General features: G+C 41.0%; 2 protein-coding genes across 3 annotated transcripts; one reads left to right on the plus strand and one right to left on the minus strand.

The window, feature by feature from the left end:
- Positions 1-605: 605 nt before the first annotated feature.
- On the minus strand, positions 606-6,192 carry LOC307260109 (lipid scramblase CLPTM1L-like; the record flags this gene model as incomplete). Its single annotated transcript, XM_080040242.1, has 17 exons — positions 606-672; positions 1,071-1,183; positions 1,356-1,400; positions 1,601-1,656; positions 1,782-1,816; positions 1,945-2,027; positions 2,113-2,163; positions 2,307-2,366; positions 2,454-2,554; positions 2,680-2,764; positions 2,913-3,007; positions 3,773-3,890; positions 3,981-4,059; positions 4,647-4,774; positions 4,887-5,067; positions 5,348-5,439; positions 5,986-6,192. 17 exons carry the CDS (start codon positions 6,190-6,192, stop codon positions 606-608), a joined length of 1,596 nt encoding a protein of 531 aa, XP_079896368.1.
- Positions 6,193-7,334: 1,142 nt separating this feature from the next.
- On the plus strand, positions 7,335-22,922 carry mrs2 (magnesium transporter MRS2). 2 transcript variants are annotated; one of them, XM_080039307.1, is made up of 13 exons: positions 7,335-7,578; positions 7,699-8,313; positions 8,874-8,938; positions 9,136-9,172; positions 10,598-10,710; positions 18,442-18,603; positions 18,759-18,889; positions 19,041-19,157; positions 19,862-19,931; positions 20,259-20,341; positions 20,667-20,784; positions 21,078-21,191; positions 21,394-22,922. In XM_080039307.1, exons 2-13 carry the CDS (start codon positions 7,911-7,913, stop codon positions 21,451-21,453), a joined length of 1,473 nt encoding a protein of 490 aa, XP_079895433.1. In that variant the 5' UTR covers positions 7,335-7,578; positions 7,699-7,910; the 3' UTR covers positions 21,454-22,922. The 2 variants fall into 2 exon arrangements, with proteins under 2 accessions (XP_079895433.1, XP_079895434.1); XM_080039308.1 differs by lacking the exon at positions 7,335-7,578 and having other exon boundaries at positions 7,653-8,313.
- Positions 22,923-23,502: the final 580 nt, after the last annotated feature.

Below are 23,502 nucleotides of genomic sequence, written 5' to 3' on the forward strand. Positions count from 1 at the left end.
GAATTATTTTTTATTTTTTGCTCTGAATTGGTGCATTGGACATTTTATGCATTTCCTTATTAAGCTTACAGAATATACTCTATGTGTATTAATCGGTACAAAATATGGAATATGATTAAAAAAGTACATTTTAAATGGAGAATAATGGTTCAAGCTTTTCAGGCATTGAGCCCGTCAAAGTTTAACTCTACATGCAACGGCCGGTTACTGATTCATGGTTATAGAACTACATTGAGGACTGAAGGCTACATCCTGTACAATGTACCAGGAAAACATTTTAGTGACCCCTTTATGTGTGCATGTCCCAATTCTTTTTTTTTTAACTCTAGTCCAGTATGACGTACATCACGGAGTGTTCGTCGATGGCTGACTTTGGTCACTATAGTGGTAAAGGGAAAGCTTTGTAACTGTAGGGGGAAAAAGCTGCAACTTGAGTGTACAGAAGACATGAGTCAGAAGCAGAACAGGTCAGGTGGCTCCGTCTGTCCAGAGTCTCTGTTTCACATGTTAAGTTGCTGAACAATTTCCTTTAAAGTCGAGTTTTTCTGTATTTGTGCAACAATTTCCGGGGGGAAAAAAGGAAATAAGTACAACTTGTCTTCCCCTCATTGAGTCTTTAGTTTCTTGCTGTGGGTCCCAGACTCTCGCCTTCTGGCCTTGTGGGCGCAATGCCTGGTTGAGAAAGGAGACAAAAGCAGTTATTTCAGCAAATTTGAACACGCATGAATACCGAGAAAAGCCAAGAGGTGGATGTTAAACTGAAAATGTAAAGTGTATATTTGGACAAAGGAAAAGTCTAGAAATTCCACATGAATTCCACAAGTCTGCTACACAATTCATAGAGTATTAACTGCACGTGTCTTGATGCCAGTACTATCTGCGTGTTTGCTAGTAGAACTGTGTGTGTGTGTGTGTGTGTGTGTGTGTGTGTGTGTGTGTGTGTGTGTGTGTGTGTGTGTGTGTGTGTGTGTGTGTGTGTGTGTGTGTGTGTGTGTGTGTGTGTGTGTGTGTGTGTGTGTGGGTGTGTGTGTGGGTGTGTGTGTGTGTGTGTGGGTGTGTGTGTGGTCTACCTCCGCTGCCAGAGGTAGAGGAAGAAGAGGAGCTCATCTCTGAAGCACGAAAGTTGGTGGGAGGAAGAAAGGGAGGCACAGGAGCACAGATCTGAGATCAGTGTGTTCACTCCCTGGTAGACAGAGAGAGAGAGAGGGAAGAGAGAATAATGAATGCATCAGTGAGAGTTTAATTAAATTGGTTTCCACAGTCAAAGCGTGGAAGTATTGTGCTTTTGGCGACACAAAGTATATTCCTGTTACTTATTCGTGAGGGAGGTAGATATAAAATATAGTTCCACTCACTCTGTACATCAACACTGTCCCCTGCAGGTGGCTCACTGACTTCAGCTGATCCAGAAAGAGGGGTGGAGAAACACAAAGTGAAAGTGTCAAGCAAAACTAATAATCAAAGACAGCTGAGAATGGTTTATACCTACAGTACTAATTTACAATATTTAAATTATATATTTTTTCTCAGCTCTATAATCAGATAATTTGGTAATTAATGCACTTTAAGTAGGTTGTGATGCCTCTTGTGCAGGACAGACCTTGTGGTTGATGTAGAGCTGCGGGGCCATCGACAGGAAGCCTAAGGCATACACTCCTGAGAAGAGGAGGAGTACAGAAGTGTCAATACAAGACTAAAGGAGTCAATATCAAAGGTAAAGGCATCAACTTCATTTAACTACCGTACTGCTAACTGTTGCTGATGGATGTAAGTCAACTCACCAGTCACCAAGCTGTTGATTAACCAGGAATAGTAGCTGTCAACATAGAAACAATTTGATATTAATTTAATAATAAATTGTGCATATTTAGCGACTAAGTCAAAGAAATGTTACAAGTCGAATCGCATAAGACGAAGCGGTAGACTGTGTGGTGATCAGCTCACCTCTTCTGGCGTAAGTAGGCCAGTGAGAAAATAGCTCCGCTGATACACAGAGGATAGACCAAGTAGGACAAGTATCTGGACGCCTAAAAGACAAAGTATTAAAAAATCTTCAAATGAATAACAAAACCTGAAGCAGAGTTTTTTTAATCAGAGCCCTGACAGACAGACCTGTGTGTCATACTCCACTGTCTTTCTTTCTTCCTCGTCCAGCTTATTCGCCTGCACAGGAAGAGAGGAGGGCGCTTTAGGTTAGAAATTAAGCGTACTACTTACTGGCATCAGAAAAGTCCAATTATATTCGCTCTACGACATGTTAAAGCTAGCCCCTAAATAACGGATGCCTTAATGGCTGCCATACTCACGTGGAGCTTGGAGCTTTTCCATAGCAAGTTCATGTTAAACACTTTAAACACCTTCCAGACCTGACGGGAAAGATGACAGATTAGTTTCAGTTTGGGAAACTTTCTATTTGATAAAAGGAGACTGATTATACTGAATAATAATAATACCTCTACACATGCTCCAAGTCCAACAGGAAGCAGCACCAGTAGACTGGTCTCTTCTAGCAGGTGGAGGAAAATCAGCAAAGTACTGAGACTACGCCACATAACTACAACCAGAGAGGGAGGGGGGGCAGGGGGAACAGTTAGGTTTTATCTTGAATCCCTGCAACATTTTCAATAAATGGTCGCAAACTATTTAAAAAAAGATTATAATTGGAGGATTTTAGCTTACCCGACTTCCTGGACATTCCCGCCATGGTCTTCTTTTTTCTCCATGAGCTGATGTCATTTTTAAGAGCCAAGAATTCACAGATGAGCTGCAGAAATGAATATGGCAAGGCTTCATTTGCAACATGCCAGAGGTGCCCTCATGACACAATGTACTATAGACTCAAGATTCATGAGGTGGATTGATTCTAATATATGCAACGTTTAGATATGTTTTACAGTGTTTTATAACCTTACTTGAAGAGCTGTGACGAGGGCAGTCAACACTAGCAGGTAGAGGTTGGAGTCCATCAAAGTTGCTTTGATCTCATCCACGTTCTCCTCTGTGAAGCCTAGATCGATACAATGTTAAAGGGTTTAGTTTAGTTCAATCTCTTGACTGTGTGATATAAAAAAGCAATGTGTGCTAATTATTTATGGTTTGCTAGGTCTAAAATAAACTATAACGTGCCATCAAACTCATTCCTCAAACACGATTAGGTGTGTCCCCGACTAAGAATTTACATAATCAAATCTGAATGGTCAAGTCTTGCCTGTAGTCGACTGATAGTCGATTCATGTTTTGTTTTTTCTGCTTATTGATTCATATTCTCATCTTTTCCACACCGGACAAAGGGCTTCTTGACATGGCTTCAGAATTTATTTTATTGCGACTTAGTCTACCATGGTGATTTATTCATGAACAATAAGGAGATGAATTGCTTCCAAATTTGAATTTACAGTTGGCTAATATGCTGATATTTATACCACAATAGGCAATGTATCATGATATTGGGAGACACTTAGCATTAGCAATACCATGTAAAATCAGACAGTCAACAGCACCACCATGTAAACGGAATATAATGATCCCTGTGTCATAACCACATTATGTCACCAATCGACTGTGAGATTGGAAGTCGAATCGGGCTGCCTCGATTGAATCACCCCTGTGATGGAAATTAAATGACGTTCTACTGTTGCAACAGAAACATATTAAGGTTTGTCTTTGGAGCTATTAAATGAACTTCACCAATATGCAGAAGACTGGGGGCCACATGCTACAGGAGAACTCATCCATTGAATTAAAATCATTGCACGTCTGTTTACGAGCTCACCAAACTGTCGCAGGGAGTAAACCACGTCCTGCAGGTGCACCCAGAACCTGAATCCCCTCAGAGAGATTCCCTCGTAGGACACGGTCAGAGGGAGCTGGACAGTGCTGGGGCTGATCTCCTGTTAAAGCATGGACATTGACTGTGCCGTCACGAGTCGTTCTAATTCAAAATATATTTGACACAGCATGTACAGTAAATCCCGTCCTACCATGAGGTCTCTGACTCTGACGCTGAGCTCGTTGACCAGCAGCAGAGGGAGGTATATCATCTGTCGGCCATTCTGAGAGCTACGAGGAAGAGAGAAGGATCATTTGAAAACACACAAACATCACTTTGTGTTTGCCTACCGACTCATTAGCACTGGACCCTCCACTCACTGCTGTTTGTCTACAGAGTAGCAATGCTAGCTGGTGTAAGTAACCCCTTGTTTTTATCTTGGTAGCATTCCCCAGTCACTTCTGGCTCGTGGGAGTAATCAAGTTCCAAAACAAATATTCAATCTCCGCACAATCCCCTATTAATTGTTGCCCGATCACAAAATTAAGCTATTTATTTCCTGACTGTTTTGTTATCTTTGCTTATTTGTGTTCATTACTTAGTAATAGATTACTTAGTAGAATAGATTGATCTGAGAATGAAAACTTACTTTAATTCTCCACATCTCATAGATGTATGCGAACTGTAATTAGAGGCTGCAAACAGATATTCCTTTATGTTTTTCTGTAGGACATTTATATTAGGTGGAAGCAGATGCTTTTCCTGTTGTTTTTCTATTGTCTATCATTTTTCCCACATCAGTTATTCGTTTTGTTTCACATTTTTTTAAAGTTATTTTTAAATGGCAGTGGCAAGTGGCAAGCTTCCTGTGACTTACACTCTCATGTAGCGCCGCACATCACTAGGAAGCCCCGCCTTGTTGAAGGTGAAGTCCTCTGACATCATAGTGATTGACAGGTGAGGTCTCCAATGGGATACAGGATTCTCGGCTCTGGGACTCTGCCTCTGCTTGAGCCACAGAGAAAACTTATCTTTAGCAGGGCCCCCCTCCCCTGTCTGAATGGTGGGTGAAACATGATATAGTACCACCAGTCCTAGATATTGAATGACGTTTTACCTTCTGTGTGTCTCTCTGTCCCTCTGTGTGTGCGGGAGGAGTGATGTAGGTGGTGAGCAGAGCTGCGTAGTGCACTTCTCTGCTGTCCTCCAGAGGTGAAACGCTGGCTCTGTGTACGTACACCACTGCATACAGAGTGCCATTAGCTCGGGTCTCCTCTGGCAGAGAGATATTCACCAGCCTATGGGGAGAGAGAGAGAAAGAGAGAGAGAGAAACATTAAGTTGAAACAAACAGCCAGGCTCAAGGTGCTTAAAATACCTATTTTCAAGAGATCAACACTTCTGTAATGATCATGTACTCCTTTCAGATTGATATCTAACAAACAAAGGTCATAGTAAATGAAAAGAAAAAATACTGGCCTATTTCATTGTATGACTATAGCGTTTCATGCCCTGGACCTAGTTTCTCCGGCAGCGATTATAAAAGAATAACACATTTAATCAAAAGTGTCCAACCCACCTCTCAAATGAAGAATGTGGGTCGAAATGGTCGACTTTTACAGCGAGGTTGAGTTGGCTGCTGTCCGGCACGAGGCAGGTGAACACGCTCAGCTGGATAAAAGAAGAGAAGAGAATAAAGAGAAGAAAATAGATTTTCCTTTGGTCGTTTCTGCATGTAATTCTGCTCCATTTCATCTATGTCTCCCCTCTCTGTCATTAAAGCATGAAAAATGCTTTGATGAAACTCCTGACTATAAGTTCAAAATGTGCACAGGGTATGTTTCTTTTGATGGCTGAACTGAACTGACTGCCCCGAGGCTGAACTTGTGAAAGGATTTTTATGATAGAGTGCAGCAGAGTGCAGTGTTATATAACTCAGGCTCAGACTAATTCATCTGTGTGGACTGGGAATGTCTTCCATTATGTAAAAAACAAACAAAACTAATTTAATTCTGAAAAACACAATGCCAAAAAAAAATCCTTATTTAATTGTTTCTCGCATGCACACGATTCGCAAAGGTTAAATATTGAGCAGTGCTGGCTACAAACATAATGAAAAGGCAGGGGTGGTCTGTTTCAGCCCCTTATAGTAGGCTAGTGTCTTGACCTTAATTAGCCACGAGGAGTAAATAGTAAGAAACGAAGGCCTGTTCTAACCTGAAGTCTGGGTCTTGCTGCAAGGTAGGAGGCGATGCAGTCCTCTCCAATGCCTTCATCGCAGGGTTTGGTGTTGAGGAAGCCGTACAGCAGCCACACAGTGTGGAGCATATAAACCACAAAGACCCCGAGCAGCAGCTTAGCATAGGAGCTCCGTTTCGCACCGCTGTCCGCGGGTTTGGAGCTGGAGCAGCACGATGGGAACATGGCAGCTGCTTTTAATAAACAACATAGATAGCGACACAAAAACCAATGTGGACGTGTCTGGTGCGCGGCGCGACGGGACTGTTTATAATCGGATACAGCGACACCGTCAATAGAATAAAAATCCCACGCTAGCCTACTCTCTGTCACAGCATCCTTCCGGTTATCTGCATCCAGCGAGATGCTGATGCTGAGAACATTTCTGCGGCTGCGCAAACAGCCTTTGAATCCACGCCTCGCGAAGCCAAGGGAGCCAGGGCAACGAGCCAGCACACTATTATGGTCCGTGTGACAAAAAATATTATCTTATCGGATTCATTTTTTTTTTTCAAAAACGCAAATAGGCTAAGCATGACCTCTATGTTGGCAAATCATAGGGTCATTCTACCATAATTCCCTAAGAGTTTCCCACACTTGAGAATAACTAGGCTACATAGCCTAAATTATAGGCCTAGCCTAAATTACTAGGCCTAGGCCTACTGGACTTTAGTTTGTTGAAATAGGCTAAATAGGCCTTGAATACAATTTAGTTTATTTTGGGCGTCTATAGGCTATGTGGAACCATATTTTCATCTAAATAAATATAAAAAATAAGGTTGGATTTAGATTGATTTAATAGTAGGGCCTAACTGATTTAGCCCATAGCCTACATTTTGAGATTTAAATTTTTTTTTTATTGTGTTTGATTTGTTCATGGACAGAAAATTAATTAGGCTGACTCATGGTTCGATTTAATTATAATAGGCAATTAATCATAGGCGTAATTATTTATAACAGCCTCATTCTGACTTTATAGGCTACAGTAGCCTATTTAAATAATTGTAGGCCTATTTCATAAATTTGACTCACTATCTCATAATTTTAATTTAGCCTACCATAAGTAGGCTAGTCTACTTGTATTGATATCATGAATAACTTTTTATATATTATTTTTCTCTGTTTGGTGGCAGAAATTTGAGCTTCCATACTTGGCTTCGGGGCTTTGACCCTTTGACCAAGCTCTAACCTTCATATTGTTTAACTATGGTTCATGGTTTTGCCGTCCGAGTGATTTACTTCGTAGGAGACGATCTTTGACAGGTCGGTCGTCTTCGACGCGGTGCATGATGGTCGGGCACAGCGCTCGATCTTGCCTCTGTCCTGTGTGCAAATTTCCTTCTATCGTGCTAACCTGGACTAAACCATGTTTTTGGACTCAAACGCCTAATGTGTGGAATTAGGACCGTCTGTGGATAGCGGCGGATTACTGACCTGTGTACCCGGTGTCTTCTATCACTGTCACTGCGAATTTCAAATGGATAATCACTAAGACACGAACTGTCCCAGAAACCAGCAGCTAAGATAACTAGCACAACATGCACTGGCACTCTTGGAAACAATTCCAGGAAAGTGAGTAAGCAGCCGAGCATATGGCAATATGTTGGTCAAGGCCACATTTTATCATACTTAAACTATTATGTGCCCGTTTATTTTCCTGTTTTACCTGCTAATCTGTACTGTCTCCTCTAGCAAACAAACTGACAAACAGCTCGAGGGCACCGAGGGACCACTAATGACATGACTCGAGGATTATTCAAACTTTCCGCCGTTCAAAGCACTGTTTTATAACCGTCTTTCTTTTCTCATGGAGGCTAAAAGCTCACTCTCCTCTTCTCCATCGTCTTTCCCTGCTGTTATAACTTTGATGCAGAAGTGGTGAACATCAGCCCTCCAAACCCAGCATGGCTGTCTGTGTGAGGACTGTGTGCAGTAGTAGTGGTGTGGAGCGGCAACTATACAAGGTGCTGCTGGCTGGCCCTATGAACTGCACAAGGATCTATCAGCCGATTGGTGGGAACTTTAATCAAAAGCGCCTTCTCTCTTCCGTTAGTCATATTATTTCTTCAAGAACAAGTGGTAGTTGGACCCTCATCCCTCGCAGTGCTCGCTTAGCCCTCTACCCACTCAAGTCAACTGTGCCACTTGGAATTAGAACACTGGGATTGTACAGCAAAAGCTACGCCGGTGTTGGTTCAAACGCACTGTGCGCTCAGATACTGCCCGTGCCAAGATGCCAACTGAGAAAGTGTCAGTCTTCTGCAGTGAAGAAGGAGAACCTGCTGAAAGGAGGCTCAACATGGCCTGGTGAGAATGGGAGATAGTCAGATTGCATACTGACGCAGCATATCTCTTTCTACAGCTGAAGTACTAGTTCGTATGTGCTGCTGCTTCGATGTCTTTTATGTTGATAACTGAAACACAGTTCATCATGAATGCAGAACTTGATTTTTTTTTCAACGCATATATTTATTATATATATTTATTATTTATTTATATTTCACAGAAGGGACAAACATCTTATTTAAGTGTGACGAAACCATCATACAATCTTTAAAAAAAAGTACTTACTTTGGTGAGGATACAATGGGCTTTTAGGATTTAGTAATGACTGGAAAGATGCAGCTCCCCTTTTTGAGTCAAATTCAAAGGAAATCAGGAAATCAATAGTCAATACAGGACTGTATGCGTTAGCGGTATCAAATAATGAAATGCTAAAGAGGCTAGTCTAATTATGCAAGTTAGACATACAAAACCGCAGGATTTCTTTTGTACTTTTTGCTGTAATTAAAACTCTGTAGTTGCACATTTCCAGATTTGTTGTGTGTGCCTTTACATGTGTTGAACTTAATCTTTTCTTTGAACAGTGTCGTTTATCCGCAGCAGAGTGACAGACGCCCCCATTTCCAGTGTGCCTCCGGCTTTTGTAGTGGTAAGAGTTTTCAGTGGTTACTGAACAGTGCTTACTACAAACTCTTGTTGAATGCACTTAATGGCACGGATCTCCCATGTGTTTAATCAAACATCTACTGTCATGTTTTTATATACTTAAATGTATTAAAATGTTTGATAGTTTGAATAACTGTGATGGTCGGTAGGTAATCAGTTTCCTGTTTATGTATTTTACAGATGAAGTTTGACCAAGAGGGAAATGTGACATCCTTTGGTTGGTATTTATTCATCTTTGATTGTACGTAGAATTAAAATTATGTCATCGGATTACACTTTTTAATCTTAGCCATATACGGTTGTGAACTGCACTGTTGCTGGGTTGTTCGCTCCCTCGCTTTGTTAATGGATAGTATTTATATAGCGCTTTATTCCCTAAGGACTCAAAGCGCTTACAGGGTTCCAGGTTCCATTCATTCACACACAGTCATACCGGTGGTGGTAAACTACGATAGTAGCTACAGCTGCCCTGGGGCAGACTGACGGAAGCGTGGCTGCCATTCCGCGCCAACGGACCCTCCGACCACCACCTCAAACATATAGTAGTCATACACATTCACACCAGGCAAGGTGGGTGAAGTGTCTTGCCCAAGGACACAACAACCATGACACAGGTGGCCGGGCGGGGATCAAACCGCCAACCCTTGGATCATTGGCCAGCCCTCTCTACCAACTGAGCCACAGTCGTTGTTATGTTTGTGTTTGCTAAGGAGATGCTAGCAGATGTGATATTACCTCAGCCTTTGGTGTGTAGAGTCAATATGAAGTCAGTATGAAGGTTCAAAATACAGTCCCCTCCAAAAGTATTGGATCATTGAGGCCAATTCCTTTATTTTCGCTGTAGACTGGAAACATTTGGGTTTGACACCAAAAGCAGATCCTTTTTTTTTCTCCAAACTTTAGCCTTTCTATCACTTAGGTAAAGGTTCATCTTGACAACAACACAGTAACGCATGATGGCAACAGCAAAATTAACTCAGAAGTCTACATAAACATTGTGTCTGACAATTTAAAGAAAGATTCAACCAAACTGATTGGAAGATCCTTCATCATGCAGCAAGGTAATGATCCCAAAAAAACTGCAAAACAACAAAGGAGTTCATCAGGGGCAAGAAATGGAAGGTTTTAGACTGACCAAGTCAATCTCGAGACTTAAACCCTATAGAGCATACATTTTACCTACTAAAGAGGAGACCGAAGGGAGTAACCCCCCAAAACAAACAGCAAGCAAAAGTTTAATGATGTCAATGGGTCACAGCTTTGATGCAGTTATTGCAAGCGAAGGATTTGCAACAAAATATTATGTCTTATTCAGTTTAATTTATTTTAAGTCTATCTGTTCCAATACTTTTGCTCACCTAAAAATGTGGTGTTCCTTTACAAATAATGCTTTCTTCACAGTTGTGTATCAGATCCAGATGTAAATACCTAGAAATGAAAGCTGAAATGTTGATCTATTGTCTCATATTCATATTTTGTTGTCAACCACAAATGGTTCCAGTCTACAGCAAAAATAAAGGAATTGGCCTCACTGTTCCACCACTTTTGGAGGGGACTGTATATGAAAAGATGAATTCCCTATTTGTCCACATTATAACCCTCTGTCTCTGCTGCGCCTCTTGTTTCTTTTATTCCCGTGCAGAGAAGAAGAAAACGGAGCTTTGCCAGGAGCTAAGTCTGCAGGCCAGAGACCTCCGCTTCCAGCACAGCACCAGCCTCACTGCTAGAAACAACTGCATTATCATACGAATGGAGGTATGCTCATAGGCACACTTCGTGATTGACAAAATATTTATTTTGAACAAAACTTGATCTGGCTGTGGATTAAGAGACATCTTGTGACTGTAAGTCTCAGCCACACCATGGATAATATTTCTTTTTTCATGGCAGCCAATATGTTAATAACTCTACATAACACTCAAATCAGCTTCTGCTTCCTGCCGATAGAACACCCATTACAAATACATTTAAAACCAGAGGTATTAAACCAGTTTGTATATGAGACCTGATGCCGCCAGCCAAGAGAATGACACAATTCAGTAAAGATTATTTTTTTTAATGTGTAAGTATTATATATTAGCCAATATTAATACAAAGAATACGGTTGCTAAGGGAATAGAAACAACAACATTAAAACTAAATCTATAGTGAACTAAAACTCAACGAATGTAGCTGTCATGGACCATGAGTTACATCAAATTCAGGACAAACTCAACAGCCCCCCTCCCTCCTCCACTCCTATTTGATCACATCTACAGGACAGGAGGGCATTCTTTAGCCCGCACTACAGTCGCCTGCCCTCCAGAGGGCGTGCTGGAGAAGGTGTAGTAGAAGAAGCAAGAGCTAACCTGGCTCCTCATTCTACACATACGCATTGTTCCTCTTGCTTCAGGCAGATCATGTTTGGTCTCCACGATTGTCATGGCAATGTAGCCGCACTCATGGTCACACCTGATGAAGATTGAGAAAAATGTGGGGTGTTAACAGAAATCTAGAAAAACACAGGATACTTGGTCTTCAAATTTCATGACTTTTAATCATAAATGTGCCCCTGACATTTTTTAAAAATCCATTCCATTCTAAACAAAAATACCCAGTTTTAAAAGCAACCGCTCCTCACCTGTCCTTCTTCGCTCCTGTCCCGAACGCCCGACACTCGACACACTCCGCGTGCCGCTGACAACTGCCCGAACACGTAGGGCACTCCTCACAGGTTTGGCCCGCGAACGGTGGCTCACATTCACATGTCCCGCACCTGCACATCCCTTTGTAATTACATATCTTCTGGTTTGTTGCCATACAGGAAGCTGTTTCCATGGAGCAGGCGCAGTCTCCACCGGTCCACTCGTCATCACAAATGCAGTGTCCACACTCGCAGCTCCCGTGGCCTCCACATAGTCTGCCAGATGAAAAGTGTGATCCATTTTAAACGTAAATCAGTTTCTGTTATCAAGTAGAAATTAAAAGAGAAGAAAATATCGTGTGGCAGAAAATGTCACATGTTATACCGGTTGTTGTGGTACGGGCAGTCAAAGTTGCTGCACTCGCAAAATTGTCCGCTGTATTTCTCTGCCGGGTTTCCTCGCTTTTCGCACTCACAGAAGTCCTCCACGCACTTCCCCCTACCGCTGCACACAGGGGCATCCGCGTCTTTACGACAGTAGTCTTCGTTTGGTAAAATTGGTGTATCGATGTGGCATTGTTTTCCAACATAAGGCTGGTAGCACTGACAATGACCACACACCAGAGCCCCATGGCCACTGCAGCCCACGCTGTTTTCCTCACGGTTGCTTCTGCAATCGCACTGACCTGATGGAACAAGTTAGATATTATTATTTTCCACAAGGCATTCGTCACATTGTAGCAGACAAATGTGCTCCATTTTTGCAGCATAGTGACCATTACAATCTTTTTTTTTTTTTTTTTTTTTTTTTCAAGATTATTTTTGGGCATTTTATGCTTTATTATTAGGTTATTAGGAGAGACAGAGAAATGGGGCAGAGAGGGGAATAACACGCAGAGAAAGACCACGGGCCGGAGTTTAACAACTACACCACGAGCGCCCCCGTTACTAGTACAATCTTTGTAGGACTCATTTTCATCTCACTGTCTAATTTTGGGGATTTTCTGGTACTCAGCTTTTTGTCGGTGTATTGGCTATAGCAAGGTTCTGAAGTTGTACTCACACTCCAAAGTTATCTCCAACTTCACACTCAGTGAAAAGCCTTCTGGTGTGATGTCCACCGACCAGGGCCCAGTCCTGTTCTGCATCTGGTCTGGGTCGTCACTTTTCATTTTCATTTTCCTTTATTTAACCTCGAAAGATCAATTGAGGGGTGACCCTCTTTTACAATGACGTCGAGTTTGTACATATACACAATATACAATGAGAATACATAACAAGTTTACACACACACACACACACACACAGACAACAACAATTTAAAACATTCAGATCAATTGAATGAGAGACATAATAGCCTAATTAAAACAGTTACAAGTGTAGAGGGGCTGATTCAAAATAATAATTTTAAATTGGTTAACAGTTATGAGTGTATTTATTTTAATTGTATGTTGTAGGCTGTTCCAGGAGTCAGGGGCACTATGGCTAAAAGCGGTTTTACCAGTTTTACCAGGACACTGAGCAGCTTCAACATTCACCTGGAGAAAAATAAATAAGTATTAGTATTTTCTAAGAGTATATGCTCTTTATATCAAGGAAGTTGTTCCTAATGTACAATATTTCCTTTTTTTTTTAAAGATGTTTTTTGGCATTTTAGTTGATGATCTGAGAGTGCAGAGTGGAAATGGGGAAAGAGAGGGGGATGACATGCAGCTAATGGCCACTGGTCGGATTCGATCCCCGCAACCAATGCGACAAGAACTGAGCCAATATGGTACGTCCTCTACCCACTAAGCCACGGAGGGGCACAATATTTCCTTCTTAATGTTGCTGACCTGTACGACCATGGGATTTCCTTGTGTGATGCTACTGAATGTGATGTTGACTCCCGCTGGAACAGGACTGGTGTCCATATTCAGCTTTGTGATTGGCTGGCCTGTAGGGATGGCGATAGTGAGAGTGAAGGACTGGCTTACACCCGGCCTTAAACGGAGGGATAGCTCCTGGGGTTGGAGGAACAGAGCCTCATCGTTAGCTAGTTCGGTGATGCTGAGGTCCCTAGCAAGAAGATAGACAACTTTGGAAGTCATGGAGGCCATAATGTTTCATAATGGATAAAGTGTGATACCGACCTGGGTTCATCCCTGACAACCTGCAGCCCGCCCTGCGGGTTATACATGTCACTTTTAAGGCAGCCGGCTCTGCGCAGCCCCTTCAAGGTGTGGCAGCGGAGTTTAGAGTGAGGCGCGGTGCACCAAGCGCACTCAGGGCCAGACTGGATGCACTCGTCGCAGTTGGAAGCAGACGTGAGACACTTCTGTTCCTTGGCCCAACTGGGACACAACAGAGGCAGCAGCAGCAGCAGGCAGAGACGCAGCGGCGCAGCCATCCTGCAGCCAGAATAAAGTACAGGGATCATTGTGGTGAGGAAAAGCAACAATGATACGTTGTAGAAGCAAAAAGGTTTATTTTCAATCAATAGCAAGAAACCCCACGGAGGGTCACTAGTTCCAACACAGGTATGTTACAAGGAGTGACAACCTTTCCTTAAATCGTCACATAGTTAAGGAACATTTACTCCCCAGGGGGGGAGGCGTCTAATAGGCCTTTCACACCAAAATGAACCAAGAGTCAGTTCCAGGCTGGTGTTGGGGTCAGTTCAAAACTGGTTACAGCCTTATCCCAGTTATGAACCGGTTGGTTTCACATCGACCGGAGACAGCCATGGAGCCGGCAAGAGAGCAACGTCATGACGTCACTGTAAACGTGTGTATACGTCACCCGACGCCGCTGCTCTTGTGGCTAACGCTAAAGCTACCGCTAGCTTTAAGCACAACAACAGCGGCGAATACGTCTTATTTTTACACTTGTTGGCTCTCGCTTTGCTTTCTTAAGCAAACAGGACCCATACAGCGTATTCTCGCCGGTCAATTTGATCGCTACGTTCGGTAATTATGTTATGTTTACGTCTCGTAGTAGCGGTGTTTTTAAATATGGCGGGCATGAGGTTTGAGTTGCTCTGGTTGGTCAGGATAATCCCTCCCCCAACCGTTCGCGCAAGCAGTTCTTATCAAACCCTGCTCAATCCTGGGGTATGAGTTCCCCCGGTTTTTACGGCCCGGAGCAGGCTCTCTGGCGGTGTGAAACCAAAACACTGGCTCTAACTCCGAACAAGCCCAGAACTAGCTCCGATTTTGCGGCGGTGTGAAAGGCCTATAAGGGGCCACTCACACTAGGGCCGCCAAAGCTCATTTGCATCCTAAAGTCTAGAACGTTTGGCTAGTGTGACCACGCCAACTTGTATTCCAGCACGGAACAGCCCCTTGGCCACGGCCAAGGGGCGTGCCGTGGCCAAAGTACAGATTCTAATGAGATGACATGCGGACAAGCAAGCGCACAGGCGGCGTTCCTGACGTGAATTTATTAAGGATGCATAGTCCGTTAACGTCCGCTGCCTTACTAGTCCACCAGAATTGCCCACCACTTGGACTTGTAGCTACATAAAATGTGTGAGAATTAACGTGTGTGTAGGCCTAGGTGTGGGCTAATAAAAGAGGGAGAGAGCTAAATAGGTGAGCGCAGAAAGCAAAGCAAAAAGGTTTTCGTGTTTACTCACGTTCGTCAGATGATTTTTTTCTTTTTCCTCCCGTCAGCTGTCATAACTGCCTTGACGCACCCAAAACAACACACCGCGGCCCGGTGATAAGGAAACAGTAGCCTACTAAGGTTTAACAATAAACTTAATAAAGACACTTAAAAAAACGATACTCTGCCCATACTAAAAGGTCTGACTTGGATTACTTGATGGAGCGATCAATGTGTATAAAACCATCCGATACGTATGGTCTGATGACGGGCTGTTATATTAATAATAAACAGCGTGCTGCACAAATATGAGACTGTTCACCGCGACCAAGGCTACATTAAAAAAAAAAAAACAATAGCTTAAGGATTCTCGTTGCTCTAATGTGGAAGTGGAATATATGATGCAAATTTGGCCAGATGAAAATATTCACAAACAGTCGTATAGCCTACAAGTAGACTACGCTCCAAATCCTAAACGCGCACGGTGACGTAGGCAAGGTGCAATCGTGCCCAGGCCACGAGCAGTGTGACCACGGGCCAACGGGGGGAGTGGGGAGGAGGGGGAATCGTGCTGAATCTTCCTGCAGCACGGAACAGGCAAACGGCCCTAGTGTGAGTGCGCCCTAACAGTGGGATTGGAGGAGAGACAGGCTGAGAGGCAGACAGTTCTAATATACATACATTGTTATTGTAAAACATGGGAGGGGTCAGGTTGATCTGAGTAGGAGAGACAGGCAAGGGAGGGGGACGTAGGAGACAGGTAGACAGGTAAGCTGGGTGGGGGAAGAGGAGGGGGAGACAGGTTGGGAGGCAGACAGGTTGAGATATACATTCATATTATAATCGTGGGTGGGGCAGGCTGACCCAGAACAGCAGGAGGCTGTCTGCAGGAACATTGTCCTCTTTCAAATGTATAGTCAGGCTGGCTACTCTCCCTCCACAATCATGTTTCTCAAAAGTAGTCATTTAGTCATCAGTTATCAATTTTCATCAACTAAATGTAAATGAACTAACTAAAATGTAACTTTTTATTTTCTTATATAGTTACTTTTCCTCTCTTTTTAATGTGTCAGGCGTACAATTCTAATGAAGAATAATCAAGTTACTTTATAAGACCTAACTGGTGGAGAGGCAGTCTTTGAGTCAGGCCATTTTTTATCTATTATATATACAGTGTTTTGTTTTGTTTTGTTTTACATTTACTTTACCTTTTTAAAGCAAGTATGCCTTTTTTAAGCAATTTAATATTCTATACCTACATTTTTATTGAGACTTTGATAGAGACCATATAAACCATATTCTGTATAAATTGGAAAACATAAACATGACAGAAAGACATAAATAAACAAATGTAAGCAGCAGGACTGTAATTACGTGTGTGATAACATGTAGGCAGGGCTGCTTTTACCTGCCACTAGGCCCTGGGGCTGAGAGGTTTTGTAGGCCCCCCCGGGCGGCGGTCTTACAATACAGATGCGTTAAAGCCATGTTAGTCTACACCACAATATCTCTATTGATGAAATACAAAATCACTTAAGGTAACATGTACTTAAACCCCCTCCTGGTCTAGTGACTTTTAATAACCAAACACACGTGGTTGGTTACTGTGTTTTTCCAAGTTATTGAAGAGACAGCGGTGGGGACCCAGGACCTTCTAGGGGGGTCCGGGGGCATGCCCCCCGGAAGAAAAATGTGAACCTTTTAAAGTAAAATGCATCAATCTGGTGCACTTTGAGAAGAAAACTAAGGCTAAATCAACTGTCCTATGTGAGCTATTTTCTGAAATCATTTGGAGACACATAAATACCAAAAAGCAGAAACAAAAATATACAGGTTTAAAAAATCCAGTCAGTCAGCATTCCAATTTTTTTTTATAATCCCTTATCCCAAAGCTACTTCTCTCTTTGAATTATTTGTTTTGTTTTTAATGGCTCATCTCAATATAGGCCCTTGATCTGCGTTGCCCCGAACAATGTTATTTAAACAAAAATAACAAAAATGTACTGGTGAATGATAGGCCCCTTGATCTTCGTAGGCCAAAAATAATGTGATTTGTTTTCCTTTTTCTTTACTGGTTCATGATGGGCCCCTGATCTCTCTACGCCCCCCTAAGATCAGGGGCCTATCATGAGCCAGTCAATAATTTATTTAAATGACAATGTGCGGGGCCTTCTTAGATCAGGGGCCTATATTGAGACAGTAAAAAAAAAAAAAAAATTTTTTTTTTTTTTTTTAAAGGCCCGTGCATTAAGGCGGCCCTGCATGTAGGCATCATTGTGTGCTTCCCGTTTCCCTGGTTGTGTAATGGATTATGTGCTTAATAAATACAGACCCAAGATACACTGTGTTGCTGCTACATTACCTGGAGTATTCAAAGCTTTCTGTGCTGTCGCTCAGTCTTGTCCTTCTTATCCGAGTCCTTCTTCACACTGTGTCAAGCTGACGGGCTTCAGATATATATTGGCTGGGAATGCTGCCCGAGAGTGTTTTTTGTTGGTTAGGACTTTCACCTCAAATATTTACAGATCAGTCAACTACTCTACACGTGTAACCGTTTGGTTAATCATAACCAGGAAAAATCAATAAACGAAAAGCTTTTTTTTTGTTTGTTTTTTTAAGTTTGGAAAATTATAATTTTTCAAGGAGTGGTGGGCGATGTGAGCTACTGAAGGCTACTAAAGCAGATAACACAAAACATGATTGTATTTAGTTACAATATTTATTCATAACTATTTAACTTCACCTTCACCTGCTTCACCTTCAGTTTCACTTGAAGCTCGCAAGCTGACAACGGCCCCGTATTACTTCCCCCCCCCCCCCCATATTAAATGGTCAAACGTGTACACAAAAGTTTTGCAGCCGTGTAACCGTTTACAAATGTGTGTAAACGTTCACACCCCTAACTGGGACTGTAGGCATCTAAATGCAATTCTGTTAACGCAGCTACATATGAACCCTTCCACATTAACATATGAAATGTTATGCAGAAAAAGCATCTTCTATAAAGCCAAACATATTTTAATAATTAAAATCTTTATGTCTGATAAGTAGCTTATATTTTCTAATGAAAATTAAATATTTGTCTCCAATGTTGAGGATCATAGTACATGTTCCATCATGAAAGGCAAGGCATGCCAAGTTTATTTATAAAGCACAATTCAGACACGAGGCAATTCAAAGTGCTTGACAGGGGGCATAGAAAAAACATTAGAAATGAAGACATTGATATTGAGATTGCATTTCTGACAATTAAACCTCATTCCTTTGCTTCTCCACAGTTTTTGAAAGCCATCGTGACCCCGCAGTCCCTTTTGGTGTTGGATTTTCGTGGTCTTGGATTGGAGCGTTGGTTGGTACTGGAGCTGGCACCTCAGCTGGCATCACAGACACACTCCCTTCCCTTCGAATTCAGAGCGCTGGAGGCCATACTGCAGCACAAGGTGAGACACATTACAGGAACACTGTGTGTCTGTGTGTCCAAGCATGTTCTAACCTAGATTAAAAAAAAAAACACCTTTAAACAGAGGACATGCCTGAGGCTCTGTTCGTAGATAATGTTTAGCGTGATTGTGCATATATGTGTCTGTGTCATTAGATAAACACTCTCCAAGCTCGGCTGAATGAGGTGGAACCAGTAATGTTGGACACGTTGGAATCACTAGTGGATCCTAAAATCCTTTCCGCTGATAGAAGTAAACTGCATATACTGCTGCAGAACAGCAAGAGGTAAAGCACACAATCATATATCAAGATAGCAAACCGTTTCAAGGCTCAGGCTCAGCATGGCTGTGTTTAGACCCAAACACATACAGCCCTTTTTTTGTTTTGTTTTGTCTGTCTTTCTTAGTTTCCCTCTTGTCTCTTGTTCCACTGACAGCTTATCAGAGTTGGAGACGGACATAAAGGTTTTTAAGGATTCGCTGCTGAAGATTTTGGATGAGGACGAGATCATTGAAGAGCTCTGTCTGACCAAGTGGACGGACCCGAGAGTTTTGTATGTTACACATGCACTCGCATACGCTTAACATGAACACTGAAAAAAGGGCTTTCTTTCGAGCTCCCAGTCAGTGGCTGTGATTTGTGTATTATTGCAAATTGACGTTTCTTTTGCCTGTATTTTACCTTTACTGAAACCTTTTGCCTTGTGAATCATTGTCTGTTGCCAACTGCAGTTTAAAGTCATGCCAATATGCATTTCAATAAGGAAATGGTGTAAGTATCAAAATGTGTCTGTCCACAGATAATTTAGCTTAAAGAAAGGAGAAATTAAAATGTTTTGACCATGAAGGGACTCTCACCCTGAACACTTCTGATCCGAAATAGATGCCTTATTTATTAGGCCAGATAGTCAGATTTTTCATGCGGTACTCGGAAATGACACACACGTGATTAAAAATATCAAGTTTTCTCTCGTTTATAATTTGCTCTTCGTTATGTACGACCCGACCCCGGATAAGTTGTTGAAGATGAGAGATGAGAGACCAACTAAGACAAATAATATAATATCAATAAATATAAATTAATTAATGTGTTTTGGTTAATCAAATTTGCCTATTAAGTCTCTAGATTATTTTATTGATCAAATTTCTCAAGGGTTTAGAGCAATTGCAAAATAGTTATTGTACTAGTTTTTTTCCTTTTTTCTTTAGTATATTGTATTTGTGATTTGAAGATATGTCTATCCGTCTGCCTGTCTAGTGAGGAGAGCAGCTTGGGCATTGACCACGCTGAGGAGATGGAGCTGTTATTGGAGAACTACTATATGCAGGTAATACTATTTATCTAGAGACCCCAAAATGAACTAACATATATAATGTCCCATTGTTTTCCTATAAATATAAATGATTATTGCCGTACAGTCCTGGTAATGCATGATAAGGCACACTTACATACAAATACATAGATATTATTACATTGCATGTCGTCCCCCTTTCTGCCCCATTTCATCTGTGTCTCTCAGCACCATCAATAAAAAGCCTTACAAATGCCACAAAAAATAATAAATGTAACTTCATACTTGCATTCAACGGCATTTTGAATATGAATGAATTGAACTGTAGTCCACTAACCCCTGACTGTGATCTGATCCATTAAGGCGGAGGAGCTTGGGAACAAGACCAGAGAGCTGAAAGGGCTGATAGACGACTCTGAGAGTGTCATCTTTATCAATCTGGACAGGTACACACATGCTGCAGATGATATGTGCATACATATTATTGGACAGAGGCAACCTCACAACCATTTGTTCTGACTTAAAAAATACAATTAAAAAAAAAAAGCAGAGAGAAACTGGTGCTGCAATCCTTCCTCATCATCATACTGGCCTTTAAATGATACCTCCCTAATGTACTATTCAAGCTAAATGATGGTTTAAAAAATACTCTGTGCAAAAAAGTATTGCTTCTTTGAACTTTGCTAACCTATTCTTTTAAGCTGACTCATAAAATACCTTTTAAATTGTAAGTCCTTAAAATGAGTCTACCTGTGCTTCATTCCCCCCTAGCCATCGTAATGTGATGATGCGTCTGAATCTGCAGCTCACGATGGGTTCCTTCTCCCTCTCCTTGTTTGGTCTGATAGGAGTGGCCTTTGGAATGAATTTGATGTCATCCTTCGAAGAGGTAGGATAGGTAGAGTTTGACGATTTACAACTTGTCGAACATGAGGCTGTTTTAATTTTGTATTGCTGTATAGTATGTCTGATAAATTGATTTCAATATAAAATGTTTGATACATAAACCAGTAAAAGTTTTATTTAAATACATTTCATCTCAACATTTAGTTTGTGTATGCAGACATTGTCTTATTCATTCATTTTGTTTCAGGTTTCTAAATGTCATACAGTACTTTATGTATGTGTACACCCAAAAGCATTGATGTTTTGTCATTCTTTTTTGAATGTGTCTATCACCAGGACCCACGTGTTTTCTGGCTGGTAACAGGCTTCATGTTCTTGGGCAGCGGACTGATATGGAGACGACTGTTGTCATTTCTGGGACGTCATCTAGAACCTTCAGTACCGCCACTGGTAATACACAGACAAACACACGCACACATACACTGGCCTCGCTCCAATTTTTTGCTTAGAATCTTAATGTAATAGTTCAATGTTGTGTCTCTCACCCCAAATAATGCTGTGCATACTTTATAACTCATTATTTGATAATCCCAGATGAAAAAAGTGGTTATTGATCACATCCCAAGTGTCATATCTCCTGTTTGTGAAACAGATCCCTCCTGTGTGGAAGAGAAACCTGAAAGGATCAGAAATCAAGACGGGAGTTAGATGATATTCTACCTCCGCTTTTTGTCAAATGCCACAGACGTCCTACAGATACTGCAGCTTTAAAGGCAGTTGTTTTACCACCTTGGACCTCCTGAATTCTCTACAAAGGCTGGGGATTTTCATTTATTAACGCTCCTAAACCTATACAGAAGAGACTGCATCCAAAGACTCTAATGTGTTTGATTTTCAGATTTCAGATTATGTTCCCCACACTACGTTGGGGATATTTTAAATACTGGATAAGATGGCGTCACATATTATCATGTCTTCATAGATGTGGATAAAACATGTGGGCACAGATTATTTCTCCATCAACACTGTTTTAAGAGCAGTGGGTGGATGCGCAGGCGAGTGGCACTGAAAAGAATAATAACCGAACTAATAATGTGATAACGGCCTTACATGCAGTTGTATGTTCCTTAATTTCATAGTAGAAAGAAGTGTGTCAACAGTATATTATTAATTTAATTTAAGCAAATGTGAACCATTTTAATGTGTCAAGTCTATTGAGGATTATGAAGTGTTATATCGTCTGATCAGTATGTAAGCATTTGTTTGTGAGTTTGGTTTGGTTTCGCTATTGTGTGTCTGTTACTGTGAGTGTCTCAAATTTCCATTTGCCCCAGACTAAAAGGGTCTTCATTCATGAGGAACAGGCAAGACTTAAAAGCTGTTATTGATTTAAAGTCTTGTTTCTATCATTCAGTATTCTAAATGTCAATCATGTAAAGATGTTTTACCAAAGCCCTCCTTAACATACTACTGTAAATCCCTCCTCCGCTACATTAAACACATTGATAACCCAGGCCTTAAAGCAGTCTTTAACCTGGAGTTGCAGGCTACCCATCAAAAGGTTGGCAAACATGTTTCAGTGGGACGGGGGAAAAAAAGAAGAAAAAAAATGTCAAATGTCCTATCATCCTAGTTTATTTAATAATTAAATTTTGTTTTGTTGAAGCGTTCAAAATGTTGGATAGCACTGCTTTGCAAAACTCTGTTTCTTACAAACCTGACTAAATCGTTCAGTCTTTGACTGTTGTATCTCTGTTTTATTATTAGTGCCAATATAAAAAATATTCTGTTTTTTTTTAAATTTTTCATTTATTTCTTTTTCCCAAATGTATTTAAGTACAAATATAACACGTATAACAGAAGATGATAACATGGAGGCAAATGATTAAGGAATCCTTAATGTTTTAGCTGATGCTTTTTGTCTATTGTTTCTTTATTGATTTACAAAACTAGTAATGACTGAAAAAGCAAGTTGCGCTTGATGGAAGCATTGAATACGATGAGGTCAAACAAAGCAAAATTGTACTTAGTCTTATAGAATTTGAATAAGTCAAAATTATTATAAATAGAATTGGGACTTCTTTCATTGCAAATTATTGTTCTAACAAAGAAAAATATGTATATCTTTTAATGTATACACTATATATTTCAGTTTGAGGGGGGAATGATTGTGTTGTATTTGGCTGTCATAACCATTTTCCTACACTAGAGGGAGTACAGTGTACAATTCAGTGTACCAAATACTCTATGGTACCAACCAACTTTTCTAAGGTATAATAAACCATTACAGAAACCAGTATGGGATACGAAAATGTTTGTTAAATTTACTTTGAATATATGCTACTGTATTATAGAAACTAAATTATTTGACTGGTCTACAGAACCTTCATAACAAGCAGCCAGTACAATGTTGCTATATAAACGTAAACAACTACATTTTACAAAGCAGGGTAGTAAAAAATAAGAAACTAGTAAAAACAGAAACCCAAACACATTCACATTGACAAAACAAACTCATCAATTAAAACAGGAGCAATCAACATATAAAAAAAACATAATTTAACAAAAAACTTAAACTGTTCCAAGGTATAACATGATCTTGCCTGAGTCTGAAGTTTATTCTAGCTGTGAGGAGGATTTAGTATCTTTGTATAGTCTACCAAAGTTTACTCATTTATCAACAAAAAAAGAGGTGACCATGAAGCCACCAAAAAGCATCAGCACCAGATTAGTGATGTTTTTATTTTGTGTTTTTTTTTGT

The sequence above is a fragment of the Ammodytes marinus genome (assembly GCF_949987685.1).
Source record: "Ammodytes marinus genome assembly, chromosome: 13".
NCBI lineage: Eukaryota > Metazoa > Chordata > Actinopteri > Uranoscopiformes > Ammodytidae > Ammodytes > Ammodytes marinus.